The sequence below is a fragment of the Cynoglossus semilaevis genome, chromosome 8 (assembly GCF_000523025.1).
Source record: "Cynoglossus semilaevis isolate Cse_v1.0 chromosome 8, Cse_v1.0, whole genome shotgun sequence".
Lineage (NCBI taxonomy): Eukaryota > Metazoa > Chordata > Actinopteri > Pleuronectiformes > Cynoglossidae > Cynoglossus > Cynoglossus semilaevis.
The window spans coordinates 21110862-21126607 of NC_024314.1; the positions used below are offsets into that span (position 1 = coordinate 21110862).

The 15746-nt window shown below is 42.0% G+C and overlaps 1 protein-coding gene across 1 annotated transcript; it reads left to right on the top strand.

The window, feature by feature from the left end:
* The first annotated feature begins 298 nt into the window (after positions 1-298).
* Positions 299-14843, top strand: st8sia1 (ST8 alpha-N-acetyl-neuraminide alpha-2,8-sialyltransferase 1). The gene is made up of 6 exons (XM_025057469.1): positions 299-865; positions 989-1223; positions 3417-3561; positions 5807-5916; positions 6894-6986; positions 7745-14843. The coding sequence occupies exons 1-6, from the start codon at positions 802-804 to the stop codon at positions 8208-8210; spliced, it is 1113 nt and encodes a 370-aa protein (XP_024913237.1). The 5' UTR covers positions 299-801; the 3' UTR covers positions 8211-14843.
* The last annotated feature ends 903 nt before the right edge of the window (positions 14844-15746 follow it).

Genomic DNA, 15746 nt, shown 5'->3' on the forward strand with positions numbered 1-15746 from the left:
TGTCATGGGCATGAGAAATGGCATATCTTGTGAGTCCTGGGGTCATCCTCGTTACATTTTGTTCTGCCATGTTTGTCATATGCTGCCAAGGACCATGTTATTTTGCCGTTGTTTGAAAGGAAAGTCTCTCTCTCTCAGATTCAGGGATTCATTATGCTCTGGGTTGTATTCCTCCCCATCTTCCTCTTCTGAATCAGAGTTGTCTTGGTGGACATCTTGAAAAAAAATCAGCTCTAGAGCCTGTTCAATGTTATAACGCACACTCATGGCTTCAGCACAGAGAGAATAGGCAGTGCTGTCTAAATTATAGCCTCTGGGAATTCACACAGACAAAGGAGCAATACTGTTACATTTGGGTCAGATCAGGTCACAGGCAGTGAGAAGACTACCTGTCCTGTCTTGTTTAGCTCTGCTACTGATTGATCTAAGACAGAACTAAAACATTATCAAATTTGGTGGTTTGTAACTAACTGTGACTGTGATTTCAACTCAGTTTGACTGTCGGGTCATTTTGACCCAAAGACAATATTTGTACCTTTTTTGTACATCTTACATGGAAATATTAATAAAGGTAACAATTCACTTTTTCTAATGTTGGGGTCAATCTAGGAAAAGTCATCAAATTTCAAGTTGAAAAAATATTGTATTCTGCTAATGCATTTTAACGGATTTGCCTCGCTGCCATGATGTGAGCATGAGCGCCCGCAGAGGGCGGTACAAAGGGGCGGTGCTTTTTTAAACACAGTCAATGACGGGCCGCGGGAAGAACATTAAGGCAATCCCAACAAAACGCTTCAGCGCATGAGGTGCAGCTGCAGCGAGAAGACGCCACCTCTCCATCCTCCCATCCAAACCTATCTGCCGGGTAACTGACTGTTCTGCAGCCCTCTCCATCCTTCACCCGGAATGTACTTGATTTGACCTGCAGATTAATAAGAGGATTTTAAAGGAGTTAATTTGACTCTACACCTGTTTGGATTTACTGCAGCGCCGACCGGTCACTGCTGCCTTATGAACCGTACAAGACTCCACGCAGCCGGGAAGATGTTGGTGCGATGCTACCGGGCCAAGCTGTCCGTGTGTGCCGCTCTGTGCGTCCTGGTTCTCTGCTGGTTCTACATTTTCCCTGTGTACAGGCTTCCCAGCGAGAAGGAGATGGTGGACGAGGTGCTGAGGCAGGGGGATGTGTGGCAGAAGAACCAGACGGGTATCGATCTGTACAGGTTCGTCTCTCTGCTCGTTTATCTCCGGCTCATGCGCGAGTCTTGGCAGCAAATGCCAATGTTCGCTAAATAAATAGAGGTAGAGTGTGCAGGAATTTCCAAAGGAATGACACAACGTAATCATTGACCAAATTGTCGTAGGCCACCAGAAAGAGGAAGAAATGGTTGTGGGGGTTTTTTTTATCTGCAGCCAGGCTGCTTTCTGCCTGTATGTTTTATTCGTTTGCATTTACAGTTTGTGGACTGGAGATTAGACTCACAGCGTAAAGAGCTGCGTTTGCGCGGACAAAACTGATCGATAAAAAAGACATCCTGATAAAAATGGCATTTAAATAAGGCTGTCCGTAAAGACACCGATTAGATTAGTGGTTCTCAAACAGTGGTATGTGTACAACTTTTTGTACATGGAGTTAAATACATGGGACTGTGATTGTAATCCAGTGTAATGTAACTACTAACTGAGTTAGAAGGGTTGGTCTACAGCAGGCATGGGCAAACTAATGCTCGGGGCCGGATGTGTCCCTTAGAAATAAGTGTGTGATGGCCTGGGGCGATCCCACAGGCTGCAGATCTGGTTTTGAACTGGAAGCCACTGGAATTACTGCTGGTTCTAATCCAGTCCATAACATACTTAAAACAGGGCGACTGTAAACGAATGACAATGGGTGGTGGACAAACCGGTCCTTGTTCTCCTTAACACTTGAGACTCTGAGCAGTTAATAAAATGTTGACAACAACCAAAAGAAAACCCTGTAAGAACAGATGTGCAGCCAATGTTTACGAAGGAGACAGAGCTAAAAAAAAATTATTTTACTTTTAAAACGTTGAACCTTGTTGCTTCAAGCACACTTATTCCTGTACAGATTTAGTCTTTAAAGAATGGGACCAGTTTACAAGTCTTAAGGACAAGTTAACAATATCACAAAAGAGTTGTCAGATTTGTGGCTAACATAAATTAAATATCATCATTTCTTATGGATAAAGGCTGTTTATATTAGAATTCCAATTTAATTTTTGTTTTTTGTATAATGTTTATTTTTCATTTTCATGAAAAAAAAGGTTATTTCCCACAGCTAGCATTAGCTCTGGTGTTCATGCACGTCGCAACATGGCTTTCATTAGTATCATAGGCTGGTTGTACTGCAGTTAGGGATGCCCCGGTACTGTACTCCAGTGTCAGTATCAGTATCAGACCTAATACTTCATTCAATTACCAATCCAGTGAACTCACTATACTGTACCAGGCATGTGCAAACTACGGCCCAAGGGCCGGATGCGGCCCCTTTAACCTTTTAATCCGGCCTACCAAACTTGTCCAAATTATATTATTAATTTATATTTATATATAGTTATACATATATATCAGTTATACATTTGTCTTTTCCCTGCAATGCTCGCATTTCCCCAATGATTTGTGTAGAAAAGCTTATAGCATTTTTAGCCCATGTGAGTCCGTTGTGAGTGTGTGTTCTTACTGCAGCTCGGTGTCTTATTTATTAAATTAGGTCAGCACTGTCAGCAGTTTGGAGGTATTTAACATCAGGGACAAGACAGACTGCAACATTTGTTATGATAGGGCATTAAAACAAAACACCTGGAGACTAGCCCCAACGCTGACACCGCAAATGTCTTCACACTGAAAATACTAATGTTTTAGCAACAAAACCGCGAATGTCTTCACTCTGGAAATGCTAATGTTTTAGCGCTAAAACTATTAATGACTTACAGAACACACTTAAAGGATAGATGAAGCACCTCACGGAGAAACTTTTCTGTGGAGACTTATATAAACTTTTTTTTTTCCTGGAAAGCAGGAGACAGACGTTCAAGCTAATTTGAACTGCATTTAGAGCACCCCTGGGATAAATAGAGGCAAAAGCTAAGTGCTATGTGTTCACCACCAATTTTTGAAATATTAAATTTTTAGCTTTATCTATTTATGGTCAGGGGTGGAAGAATTTTTTGGCCACAGTGTGTTCACTAATGTATAGTGGCTGTAAAATCATTTCGCTCCAGTCTACGGAGAACTGGTTAACTCCCAGGTGTACCATAAAAGCTTGCCACACGCTTCCTTGCTTATGCATTCCCTACTGACAGAAATTATGAGTCGTGTGTCTAACCTGTCTCCCATTCAAGCTGTTAAATCTAATTTGCCTTAAACCCTTTTTAAATACCTACATCCTTTCTGCACAGGAAGTTGCTGACGGACTGCTGCAATCCCCAGGGAATGTTTGCTGTAACCAAGAAGAACTCACCAATGGGCAAGGTCCTGTGGTACGACGGCGAGTTTTACCACTCGCACACCGTCAACAACGAGACCTTCCCGCTCTTTGTGGAGGTATGAAGGGGAAAAAAATCTAACATTTACTAACAGCTGACTACAGTAAAAGGCTGAATCATGAGTTCCACGACAGTGTGAGGTGAAGGTCTGGTCATGACGTGTACTGCATGCATCATGTCTGTGCCCTCAGTGTGCTGGGTCAGGTGTTGAGCAACGACAGAGAAGCAAAAACCAGGGAAAATAGGAAGTGGTTGTTTTATTCTTTCCTTTGCCGACTCAGCGTTATACAACACCGTTTTGGGGACTGTGAGTTCTTACAAGGTTCATAATGGCAGCAGGCAGTGGAGCAAATCAGTGCAGGCACAGGGGGTTACAGCAAGGACAGCCTGCGTGGATGAGGAAGGCAATAGAGATATCTATGATTTCTTTAAAGAAACTGTTGTCAAAAAAACACAAAAGAATATTTAAAAAATATACTTAGAAAAACACTGATCTTTTTCCACATTTCCACAGTTAGCAGGCGTACACAGGCTACTACTACAAAGGTTGCTATGATTCCCGCTTGGAAACAGGAGAAAATGAGACTCTTCAGGTCCAACTGCAGTTGCCGTGGTTTTGGTATCCAAGGTTGTCTCGGCAACAATCAAAATTGCGTCCCTGTTGCCGATGCTGCACTTCTGCCTTCTAATATCCTGGCCAGAGAGACAGGGTGAATATCTGACCCTAATTTGCAATCGCAGCCTGTGCAGGTTCATTTATGATGGGGGAGGAGAGAGGAGATAAATAAGGAAAAGGGAGCGATAAAGCGGAGCCGCAGCGCCGTGTCATTGTCTTTGTGTTGATGTAGAGCAGGCGATTTGAACAGAGATGAAAAAAGAAATGGCTGGAAATGACCAGAGCTGGCTTTAGTGTTGTTTTAATCCAAGCTATTTTTAATTTACCAAACATTTTTCCCACCAAGGTTTGAGCTACTTTTCTTGTTTTTTCCCTTGTTGGTTTTCTTGTTGATGTTTTATTTGTTAGCAGTTTTTGTTTTTGGCTTTGGTTGCTGGTAATTTTTACTGGTAATGAAATTATTTGCTGGTAATGTTACCCTGACATTACACATTTCTTTTTTTTTTTTTACATTTCTCTCTATATTATCTACTTACTAATTATTTTTTATTTGCCTACTGTACATTTATTATATCACCTTGGATTGGATCACAACTTCTAAAATTGACACCAGTTCAGATCCTCAACTAGGTATCGAGACCACAAGCTATTCCACAAAATGTTAACGTTGATGTGAAGAGACGTTCATTTCCATTCCACGTCCGGGTTTCTATTTTAGAACCCCTTGGCTAAATCCAGTTCCCCTCCCCAACATCATGGACTGTTAGCTGGTATTGTTCTCCGACTAACCCCGCTGTCATGGTCCAACTGACACCCTGGGGCAGAGAGAGAGATGTGTGTATTCCCGGTTGTGTGCCCAGTTGGAGGAGAATAATGAACGCAATTGTTTCCGCTGTCTTTATAATACGCACCTCTGAATAATGTAGCCGCGGCGAATAGAAAGAGAACATTTGAGGTGTGTGTTTCACGGAGCAGGACTTCTACAGTGTTCTCTGTCACACTCCTAATACCAGCCCTGTAGGAGGCTTTAATTAAAGGGAGGATGATTCACAGCCAGGATAGGATTCATGGAGTCGCTGCAACACAGCTCCAGCATGAAGCGCCGAATGTTGTAGAGTTCACAGAAGTCTGGGAGAATAAAAGACGATCCAGATCAATCAATCCAGACAGCAACAGACGGCTCTCAGGCCAGAACTGTGGCTCATGATATCTGATCTGCCAGAGGTTTAGATTACACATAGATGGATGGATGGATAGAACTTTATTAATCCCTCTGGAGTTCTGAAAATTAATGGTATGAACATTATCATGCACAAATGCTAATAACTGGTGTCTCAAAAGGAGGCCGTGGTCTGTCTGATTTTCTTTCACTGTGCGAAATGAGAAAATGGGCTGTCCTTATAAATGATTTAATATAAATGTCATGTTTCTCGATCTAATAAGACACTATGACTTGCTGCTTGTAGCTTGACCAACTATATTAAATAAACTTTGTCTTTGTCTTTGCCGACCTTTGGGGTCGTACACTGTATTATAGCTACAAAGAACGCCTGTGCTTTTTAAATGCGTCATGGATTCTGCATTTAAAGTCCTCCACTGAACTGTAAAATTCCTCAGGGGAAGTAATACTTGGTGGTAGGGGACCAAAGTATGCTAACAAATCTAACAAACAAACTTGTCTCCCCAGGACAACCCTCTGCCGTTGCCCCTGAAGAAGTGTGCAGTGATTGGCAACAGCGGCATCCTCAGACACAGCAAATGCGGACAGCACATCGACCAGGCCGACTTCATTATGCGGTGAGAGAATAATGAAGGACTCTCTGGTTTCACTGTGACTGAATGTGCGCGTGTGTTTGCATGAGTGGTAGCTGCTTGACTGTGAATGAGACTCAGCTGTGCCCTGGAGAGAGAGCGCGACGCCATCAGTAATAATGAGGTGCTGCTGGTGTTTGACGGCAGAAGCTCAGCAAAAAGGACACCGAAAAAAAAGGTCTGCAGTGAAAAAAGGAAACAAGAGAAAGGAAACAGGAGGGGAACAGTCTGAGTGAGCAAATACTGAAATAGATGATGATAGGAAAAGGAGAAGGACATGTTAAAAAGGACTTGGAAGTAAACCAAAACCATCTACGGATACGTTTGAAAATGATATTTTGGGTTGAGAAAAAATATTGCCAAATGGTTAGTTGTTAAGTTAATTGTTTTTACAGCGTGGTGATTAAAGGAGATGAAAATGTCTCCACAGTGAGGGAGCGTCAGTGTTTTCTAAACCAGCGGTCCCCAACCTTTTTTGCGCCTCGGACCAGCCTTTAAGGTGTGGTGGATAAATACAACTAAATAAAACGATACGACCGACATAGAAACTGGTATTTCCTACGTATAATAGTAAACAATAAGCCACTTTATTAGCAGTGTCCTCGAAGTTCTGAAGCCAAGTCATAGACAGATGCGGCCGAGAGAAACCGGAAATTTTTCAAAATAAAACATCGTTCAGAATCAGATAATAAATAAAAAGGAAATAATTTAATTTATGCATTCTTTCTCTGCAGCACGGTAACAACTGACCCACGGACCGTAGCTGGTCCACAGCCCGGGGGTTGGGGACCACTGTTCTAAACAACTAAAACCACATGTACCAAAACAACTCTGGTCTCAATAATGAAAGATGTAAATCACTCACACTGGTCTGAATGGAATAAAAAAATAAACAATCCTCTGTCGCAGATCAACCCAAAGACGGTGAATATTGTGTCTTTTGTCACGTGTCCTTTCCTCAGGAGTAACCTTCCACCGCTCACAAAGGAATACGTGGAGGACGTGGGACACAGGACGCACCTGGTCACAGCCAATCCCAGCATCATAGAGAGAAGGTGAACCATGTGGACTCTGCTGAAGCCTGTGTTTGTAAATACAGAGGAGCAGACGCAGATGTGTTTGAGAAAACCTAGATGATCCTGTGGAGGAGGAGATCAGTGAGAAGTACTCAGATATTGATACTGAGATATTGATCTTACGCTTTTTTGAAAGGGATTCATTTCACTAGTGCTCTGCAGCATCACACTGATGGAGGCCAAAATGTGCATTAGACAAAGTCTAATGAGTGTCTATACTGAGCACGATGTAGAAAAAGGTACTGCAGTATATGAACTGACGTAGTGACTCTGAGTGAGTCCCTTGATAGCTTACATTACAGGTTTTTGTAGCTGAAGCTAAAGGTCCAAAAAGACAGATTGGTGAAAGTTAAGATTAATGGTTGAATAACACAAGTATTAGCCAAAAAAAATCGAGCAAAATAGTTCATAAGACTCACTGAAAATCAAACCATTTCCCAAATGAAAGAGAACGATTACTCCAAAAACCTGGGGATAAATAGCTAAAGTTGAACTCGAACATAGCTAAAAGTTTGGCAGGTGAATAAATATTAGCCACAAGATGAATAAAGGAGTGCGAAAAGCAGAACAATTAAAACTTAGCTGCAGAAGACTAAAAACATTAAGTCCAGAGATCACTAATGGTTATAAAGAAAATAAGCTTCAAGTTATGCAAAAATTGGTGACCAGAAGAAAATATATTTTCAGGTGCAGACTAAACACTTTATAAAAGCAAATTTGTCTTTATTTTTACTTAGATTCCAGAACCTTCTGTGGTCCAGGAAGGTGTTTGTGGAGAACATGAAGGTGTACAGCTCCAGCTACATCTACATGCCTGCGTTCTCAATGAAGCCCTGCACCGACCCGTCTCTGCGAGCCTACTACGCCCTGGCAGACACCTCCTCCAACCTCACTATGCTGTTTGCCAACCCAGAATTCCTGCACTCGCTGAGCAAATTCTGGAAAGCGCGCAACATCCACGCCAAACGCCTCTCCACGGGGCTCTACCTGGTCAGCCTGGCTCTGGGGCTGTGCGAGGAGGTGACGGCCTACGGCTTCTGGCCGTTCTCCATCGGCCTGGACGAGCGGCCGGTCAGCCACCACTACTACGACAACATCCTGCCCTACAGCTATTACCATACCATGCCTGAGGAGTTTCTGCAGCTCTGGCAATTGCACAAAAGCGGCACGCTGCGCATGAGAATAGGACGCTGCCCGCCGTAGGGAGGGAGGAGGTGAGAGCACCGCGTGGAGCTGAAACGCAGCGGTCAGTGGAGGTTTGGTGGATTACAAGAAGCAGATGAAGTTGTGCTTGGTTATTGAATTGGCAGAAGGCTGGTCTGCGTCCACAAACACACACACACACACACAAACACACACACTGCTGTTGCTGCTGCGTAATTGTATTGCTTAATCCATTTTCCCGCAAAAAATTATAGACCAGCAGCAACGGAGACCTTGAAACATTCCTAAAACCTGTCGTACCTCCGCCCCCTTGTTTCTGTAGTAAAATATGTGCGTGTGCATGGACACGTGTGTCTGTGTGTGTGCATGGACACGTGTGTCTGTGTGTGTGCATGGATGTGTGGGTGTTTTTTAGTGAAAAGCCCTCAGCTGAGGCTGGAAAGAAAAGTGAAAATGTGCACAGTGGGGAAGGGTTGGGGGATGGGTTTTTTTTTTTTTTGTGCTGACTACTGTATCTGACCACGATATGTGGCAGCTGGACCAAACCCCCCCCTGGGTCTTTGTTAAGCAGAGGCAGAAGGAGCAGCAGAGCATGGGGGGATAATGAAATGCACTGAAAGACTGACAAGATGTGACAAACAACAGAGGAGATGATGGCGTCCTGGTTCTTAGAAACTTGCATAGAAGTGAAATTTAATGGGAGGAGGGGGGGAGGGAGAGAGTAGGGAGGGGTTAGGGGGAGAGAGTGTGTGTGAATAAAAGGATTTTCCTCTGCTTTTCTTCAGCCCAGCACTTGATTGGCATTTTCCAATGCCAATCTAATGCTCAGCCAAACAGAGCTTTACTTCAAAGCAGGAGCCATTAGGAATGAAAAGAAAATACTACAGTATATTCCCACAAATGCGTAGCCAAGTTGCATATTATTCCTTTAATGCAAAGGGAGGATGTTTACACACTGGTGTGCTTGCATTTATTGTTGTCTAAATGTGAATTAAAAAAAAAAAAAATTAGAAATAGCGCTGGAAAAAGCATGTAAATGAAAAGTATTTTTACCGTTTCAACAGCTTCACTGACACAAGCCAAGCTGCTGAGATACTTCTTTAGAGGGGCAGCTGTAAGTCACCCCTGGGTAACTGTACTGTTCTTGCCAAGTGCCCAGTCAGGAAAACAGTGGTCTCTTTGATCCATGTTCTCGCCGTGTCCTTGTGCTTCTCAAATGGCCAGACGCTGATATAAAGAGCGAGGCAGTGGCATTAAAGCAGAGTGGGCGTCTCAGAAAAAGGCATTTTAATGGCTGCCTAATTTTCCTAATGAGTTTGTTTGTTTTGATTTAAATGTAAAACACTTTATTGACAGAATTGTGATTTGTTTTTTGTTTTTTCACTTTTTTTTTATTTTGTGATTGCATTTCGTGCTGTTCTTTCCAGTCATGCACAACGCCAACATGACAAATGTACAAAAGTTCTTACCGGCCTTGCAAATGTAAATAATTGTACTGTGCAAAAGTCTCTGGCCACAATGTTGTTTTGGACTCAAACACTGAACGTTCAGTCTTTTTTAACGGTGTAGTACACCTGAATTTCCTAAAATAATGAACCGTACTTGGTGCTGTGTTTATCGGCAGGGACACTGCCTTCTGTCTTTTCTCCTGTCCCTTTCCTTAGCAAGTTATCAACTATTTAACTTCTGCCAATATCTGTGTTGCCAAACAATATATCAGAAATGAGACCTCACTTCAGTGTTTGGACTCAACACTGTCCCCTATTTTGAAACAAAGGTAAAACACAGGCAGCGTTGAAAGGAAGTTCCTAGAGCTTGTTTTTGACAGATTATCAGTGTGGAACTTTTTCCTATTATGTGATTAGTCATGGTATGAAGTGGGCGTGTTTAACTCTCGATGTATGGAAAGTGTAGTTTGCTACGTCGCAAAAGCTTCACAACCCTCCAACCCCCAAAGCACTTAAGTGGCTCCCACTGACTGGCATGTCAGTAACGAGGGGCGTTCAGGTACCATAGGAAATCTGAGACAGTAAAGAATACTCATGACAAATAAAAATGATATCGGTGTACTTGCATTATAATTATATATTATTATTACAGGCTTAGGTGGGCTTGGCAGTGACAGTTAGCATATTGTTTTTATCCTTTTAGCAAAAGTTTTTTGTTTACAATTCCAGCCTGTTACATGCTTTGCTTTTTATGTTTTATTTATTTTGCTCATTTGATTGGACGATGTGTAGAGTGACATCACTCAGCCCCTTCCGTAGACATAGTGGTTTTGCTGTTGCAGTTTTTACGCTGGACACCTTTGGTGACACAAACCCCCTATTTATTCAAGACTTAACTGGGGAAAGAAAGGCATTTTGGAGTTGCAACTGCACGTAGCTGGATTTACTGTCTGGTCTTATTACAGTGTTGCTGAAACAACAGAACCGGAGGTTTTTGCACACTACTGCACTTTTTTTTTTAAAGTATATTTTCTTGAGAAAAACTTGTAAAACAGTGACTAATGTGAAGGTGCCATATTGTCTGTGCCGCATGGAAAAGTGCATGGATTGTACGATGTTCCTCCTCAGACTGAAGGTGCAGAAATATGTGTGTAAATCTTATACCTGTGTAAACGTTCTCTGTCGGTTACACTCAACACAGTACTGTGCCTTCAAGATGATTTAAGGCAAAATGAAGAATCATCAAACATCAGAAGTCTCCAAGGATTTTGATGGCGACGCGGTTGTTTTTTCCGGCAAATGCACGGCTACATGGCCCGACAATGAGTGACATTCATTGCCCAGTACCACGTGTTATATTACTTTCCGATTTCTCCAGCCCAGACGGACATTCGGCTCCATTTGAGACTGGGACCATGTTTGTGTTAGCTTTTCTTTTGCACCTTTGATAGTGACATTTTTGGGGTTTTTTTGTGTTCTCGTGATGTGTTAGATACATGTGTCCTCACTTGCTTTAAGGCAGAAAGGGAGGTTATAAAATGTAACAGTGTTTCTCTTAGAGCACAAGAGGATGTGGCAAGAGGCAAGAATACGAGTTTTGTTGCAGTCTGAGCAGCACACGTCAGATCCAGGCCATTCATCCAAATCAAATACATATCTCCATTCATCCGTCGTCATCCTCATATGTGGGGCTGGGTCACGGGGGCAACAGTCTGAGCAGGGACACCCAGAGTCCCCTCTCCCCAGACACTTCCTTCAGCTCTTCTGGGGGGGGGGTGGATCCTGCGACATAGTCACTGCAGCATGTCCTGGGTCTTTCTCTGGGTCTCCTCCCAGTGGGACATGACCCGAGGGAGGCGTCCGGCGGGCATGCAATGTAAATGCCCAAGCCACCTCAGCTGACTCAGTTCTACTCCGAGCTTCTCCCGGGTGACAGAGCTCCTCACCCTATCTCTAAGGGAGCGCCCTGCCACCCTGTGGAGAGAGATCATTTCTGGGATCTTGTTCTTTCGGTCCTGACCCATAGGAAAGTGGAAAGTGAACGACAGTGTCACAAAATGTGACCGCTGTATTTGACCCATCACCAAATTCAGCAGGGGGCAGTGTGTGGGGATGATGCCATGCTCAGTGCACCTCAGTGGTAACTGTGCAGCTGGTGGACTCGAACCTGAAACCTAAACCAACAAGCCACCACTGCCCTTAAGCTGTATATGTGATATGATAGGCGAGGAATACAGATCTGATTTTTTCCCAAAAGATCCTGAATGTGACATGAAGTCTAATTTTTCTGTCTAATTACAAAACACACACAAATTGACCCTAATTGATCGTAAAGGCCCTCGGCGTGAACGTAGTCCGACATCTGTCTCTACCTCATTAAAGAGACACTACAGCTGATGCTAAAGGGAAACATCGGGGACTTTGTCACTGTGATCCAACCTGAAAGGCTTCCTTCACACATCAAGTGCCGCTCGTACACATAGACCACCGATTCTCCACCAGTGACAAAACTACTACATGTTCGTGCCAAGACAGCGCTGCAGCAATAACAACTACGTCAGCAGCTCGTCTGTTGTCGGTCACATGTTTGATCCCTGCAACCACATGCTACAGTCATCTGCACTGTCCTTGGGTCACGGCTCCTCTGTGATCGCAGTGTGAAACCTTTTAGTGTGTCACAATTACACAACTGAGTTCTGGACACGGTTATTGTCGCACAACAACAACGTCTTCTACTGTTCAACCACGTGCTACACATGCTGACTACGGGGGTCAAACCTGGACAGACGGGAGACTGAGATGCAGAGACAGATTCTCTGGTTGTTTCTGTCAGATCATCATCATCGTTGTATATTTGCGGTGGTTTTTATGGTATGAACAATTAACTCCTGTGGGCCAGATGTGGTTCAGAGGTTGACTGCAATGTTCCCAGATGTAGTTAAAATGAGAATGGGCCGAATGTGAGGCATTTAGACCGCATCCAGATGACAGTGCGACATTTTTCAAAAAGTGTCACATTTATCATTTCTCAACATGGGCCATTTTGGGATTTTCTATGGGCAATAACAGATCCAGTTCCCTTGTTTGAATGCCTGATGTGGCCCACATTGACCACATTGTCCCGTGTGGGACACATATCACCTTTGATTATGTATTGCTCTTTAGTCACACAGGAACATATTCAGGGCCTGTGTGGAACATGTGGACAAATCCTCATTTTCAGTCCAAACACATGAGCTCCACCTGCTGTACCAGTAGCTGGGCTTGGACATGAGAGTAAAAAAAAAGTCAGATTTTGTTTATGGCCAGTTTTGGTGGATGTGTTATTGTGTCTTCAGCTGTATGTTCAAGGAGAAAAATAAAATTCACAAAAAGTGAAAAGTCAAAACTTTTTTTTTTTTATTGAAAGTAAGTTTTCTGACTGCCTGGACTTCTGATGTTAAAATGGAACTGTCCTGTTTGTTTTGACCTATTCATTTTAATATTCTTAGAACCCTTGATATTAAGATTTAGTGTACTGTATTTAAAGGGAAACATCAGATTATAATTTGAAAAATATGTCAAATTAGACAAATGATTGTTGACATATTTAAATTATATATTCTATGTATTACTGTACATCTAAAACCCAGCTCGTGTGTTATGTGGGACATACGTTGTTTTACTTGGCCCACATTGATACATTAACCACGAACATGTATACTATGTAGATACCATTGCTGCAAAGTGAAGGTGTAGTACCACACCATCTGAATGAAACAGAAGTTTGACAAAGGAAATGAAAAAAGAGAAACAGTTTGACAGTTTTGTGGTGCAGCTGTCCTTCTCCTCACAATGTTACACAGGAAATCAGGGGGTTTTATATACTGCATGCCTGTGTTCAGCATCTTTGCATACTTCCTGTTCTTTCCATTTTGGTATGCAAAACTGCAGTTTATTCTGTGGTCATGAATGTATTTGGATTCAGGGAGTGGCTTCTGTGAACGCCTGTGTTTACCGTCGCTGTGCCAGCCAGGCCTGTTTCAAGGACCTTGATTAAAAAAGAAGAAAAAACAAACATGTCAGCAGTAGCTGTGGCTCAGTGGAATAAACACAGGCTTCACCTATATTATAATCAAGGGCTACATTTTCTGACTGCTGCGGCTGACAGCTCCCGGGGATAATGACACATTAGGGTATTCATAAGGGTTGGAGTAAATAGAGTGTCAGTGTTGTCCGAGGTTTAATGATTTCAGTGGTAGGGACCATTTTCTATCTCCACATCTAATCATCTTTTTTTTTCCCCTGTTTGAGTTGACTGTGCTGTGACGGTCCAGCAGTTTCACTTCTGAGTCAGTGTCTGTAGTCTATTTCTGTCACCAAACCAACCCACACACAGACCATATGTAGATGAACATGCAGCTTCACTGTGTTTCTGTGGTTTTATTCTTCATACTCACACATTTTAAAATAAGAGACAAACGTTTGTCCTGGGGTTGACCGGACTCTAAACATGGTTTTCATTCAGTTAAGACATTAAGAAGTGCTGGGCTAACATGCTGTCTGGAAACGTATTGTTTACCTCATGCTATCTTTGGTTGTTTTTGCTGTTGCTCTATCTGCATTGTATATCAATACTATTAATGTTTATTTATATTTTTTAATATATTCAAAATATGATTTAAGATTAAGATTGATTAATTCCCTTGCAGTTTAAAAAAACATTCCTGCAAGCACTGGGTCTAACTTTCTGGCTAACTTTTAGGTAAAACAAAGAGCTCTTTTGGGATTGAACTCGCTAAGCTGGGCTTTTGATTAAATTTAAGCATTTGTCTATTTTGAAAAGCTAATTGATATATTTCTGGTTTAGCTTCAGGCTATCCTTACAAACTTAAAATATGGCAGATGTTAAGCTATTGCTAGGCTAAGTTTAAAGTATTTTCCTGATGAATATTTGGCTTTATTCCAGACTAGCACTCAGTCACACCACATTGATTCATTTACTGTAAATTAGCATTTAGCGCTTTATTTATGTTGAACGTTTCTTTAATGTGGTAGAGTTCTTTAAAGTATTTCATTGCTAATTTTAAAAATGTTTTTGCTGCTGTCAACTGATGAGTGATGCCATAAAAACTAATATAATAATGTTAGCCTGTGGCTACAAAAAAAATAATTCTATTGAATATTTGTTGTTCAGGTATATTATAATTACATCATTACTAATTAAAATCATCATTTAGACAAACATTTAGAGCTAAATTATGGCTTTGGTCCATTTATTTGACCTATTTTGTTAGGTCTGTGTCTGTCATCAGTGTTACCACCCACACCTGCTAGCCACGTAGCTAATCAGTCTCATCATTCACACCTGTTTTCTTCGGTATATTTGTCTCTCCTTCATTGGTTCATGAATGTTTTGTGCGTGTTATTCCTAGACCTTTGCCTCCAGAGACTGTTGTGACACTGGAAATGTTAGGTAAGAAGTAATTTAAGTTGCAGTGTAAGGTGAGCATCTGTGCTTTAAGGGGATATTTTATAGCTGCTATTTTTAGTTCAACAAGAAAATTGACAGAAAAGGAAACATGATTCTGTGGCGAGAAAGAGAAGACGGATTACATCATGTCCATCACCTTGTTCCATCGATCCGTAATGTATTATGTTGCCAAGGAAAAGATGGAAGAAATATTTTTATTCATTCATGGTGAATTAAAAATGAATCAAACTTAGCAACGATGTCCTCGAGGTGACTCTCTCAACTCTGACAAACATTGTAGCTAATCTTAGCACCTTCTTTTTTTTAACAGACAAGTTTCCAGGATGTTCTGCAAGTGTTTCCAGATAATAAATCACACTTCCTGTTTTAAATGCCAAACTATGACAGAGAATAAAAAGTGAATCCAAATAGACAGGAAATGGAATATATCTGAAGCCAAACGACTGCTTCTCTTCTGCTGGTGTGTTGTTCCTCCTCCTTTATTCATTGACATGTGCACAGTGAGGCCTGTGAAAGCTTGCCAAAGGGGGCGGTGATATTTAGAAGAAGATTTAGAGTCTGCAGTGAGACTTCCGCCAGTTTTTAACTGGGTTTATTTAGCAGGCTGGATCTGTAAGGAATCGTTGGCTGGAATCGCAGCACAGAATGTAGGAA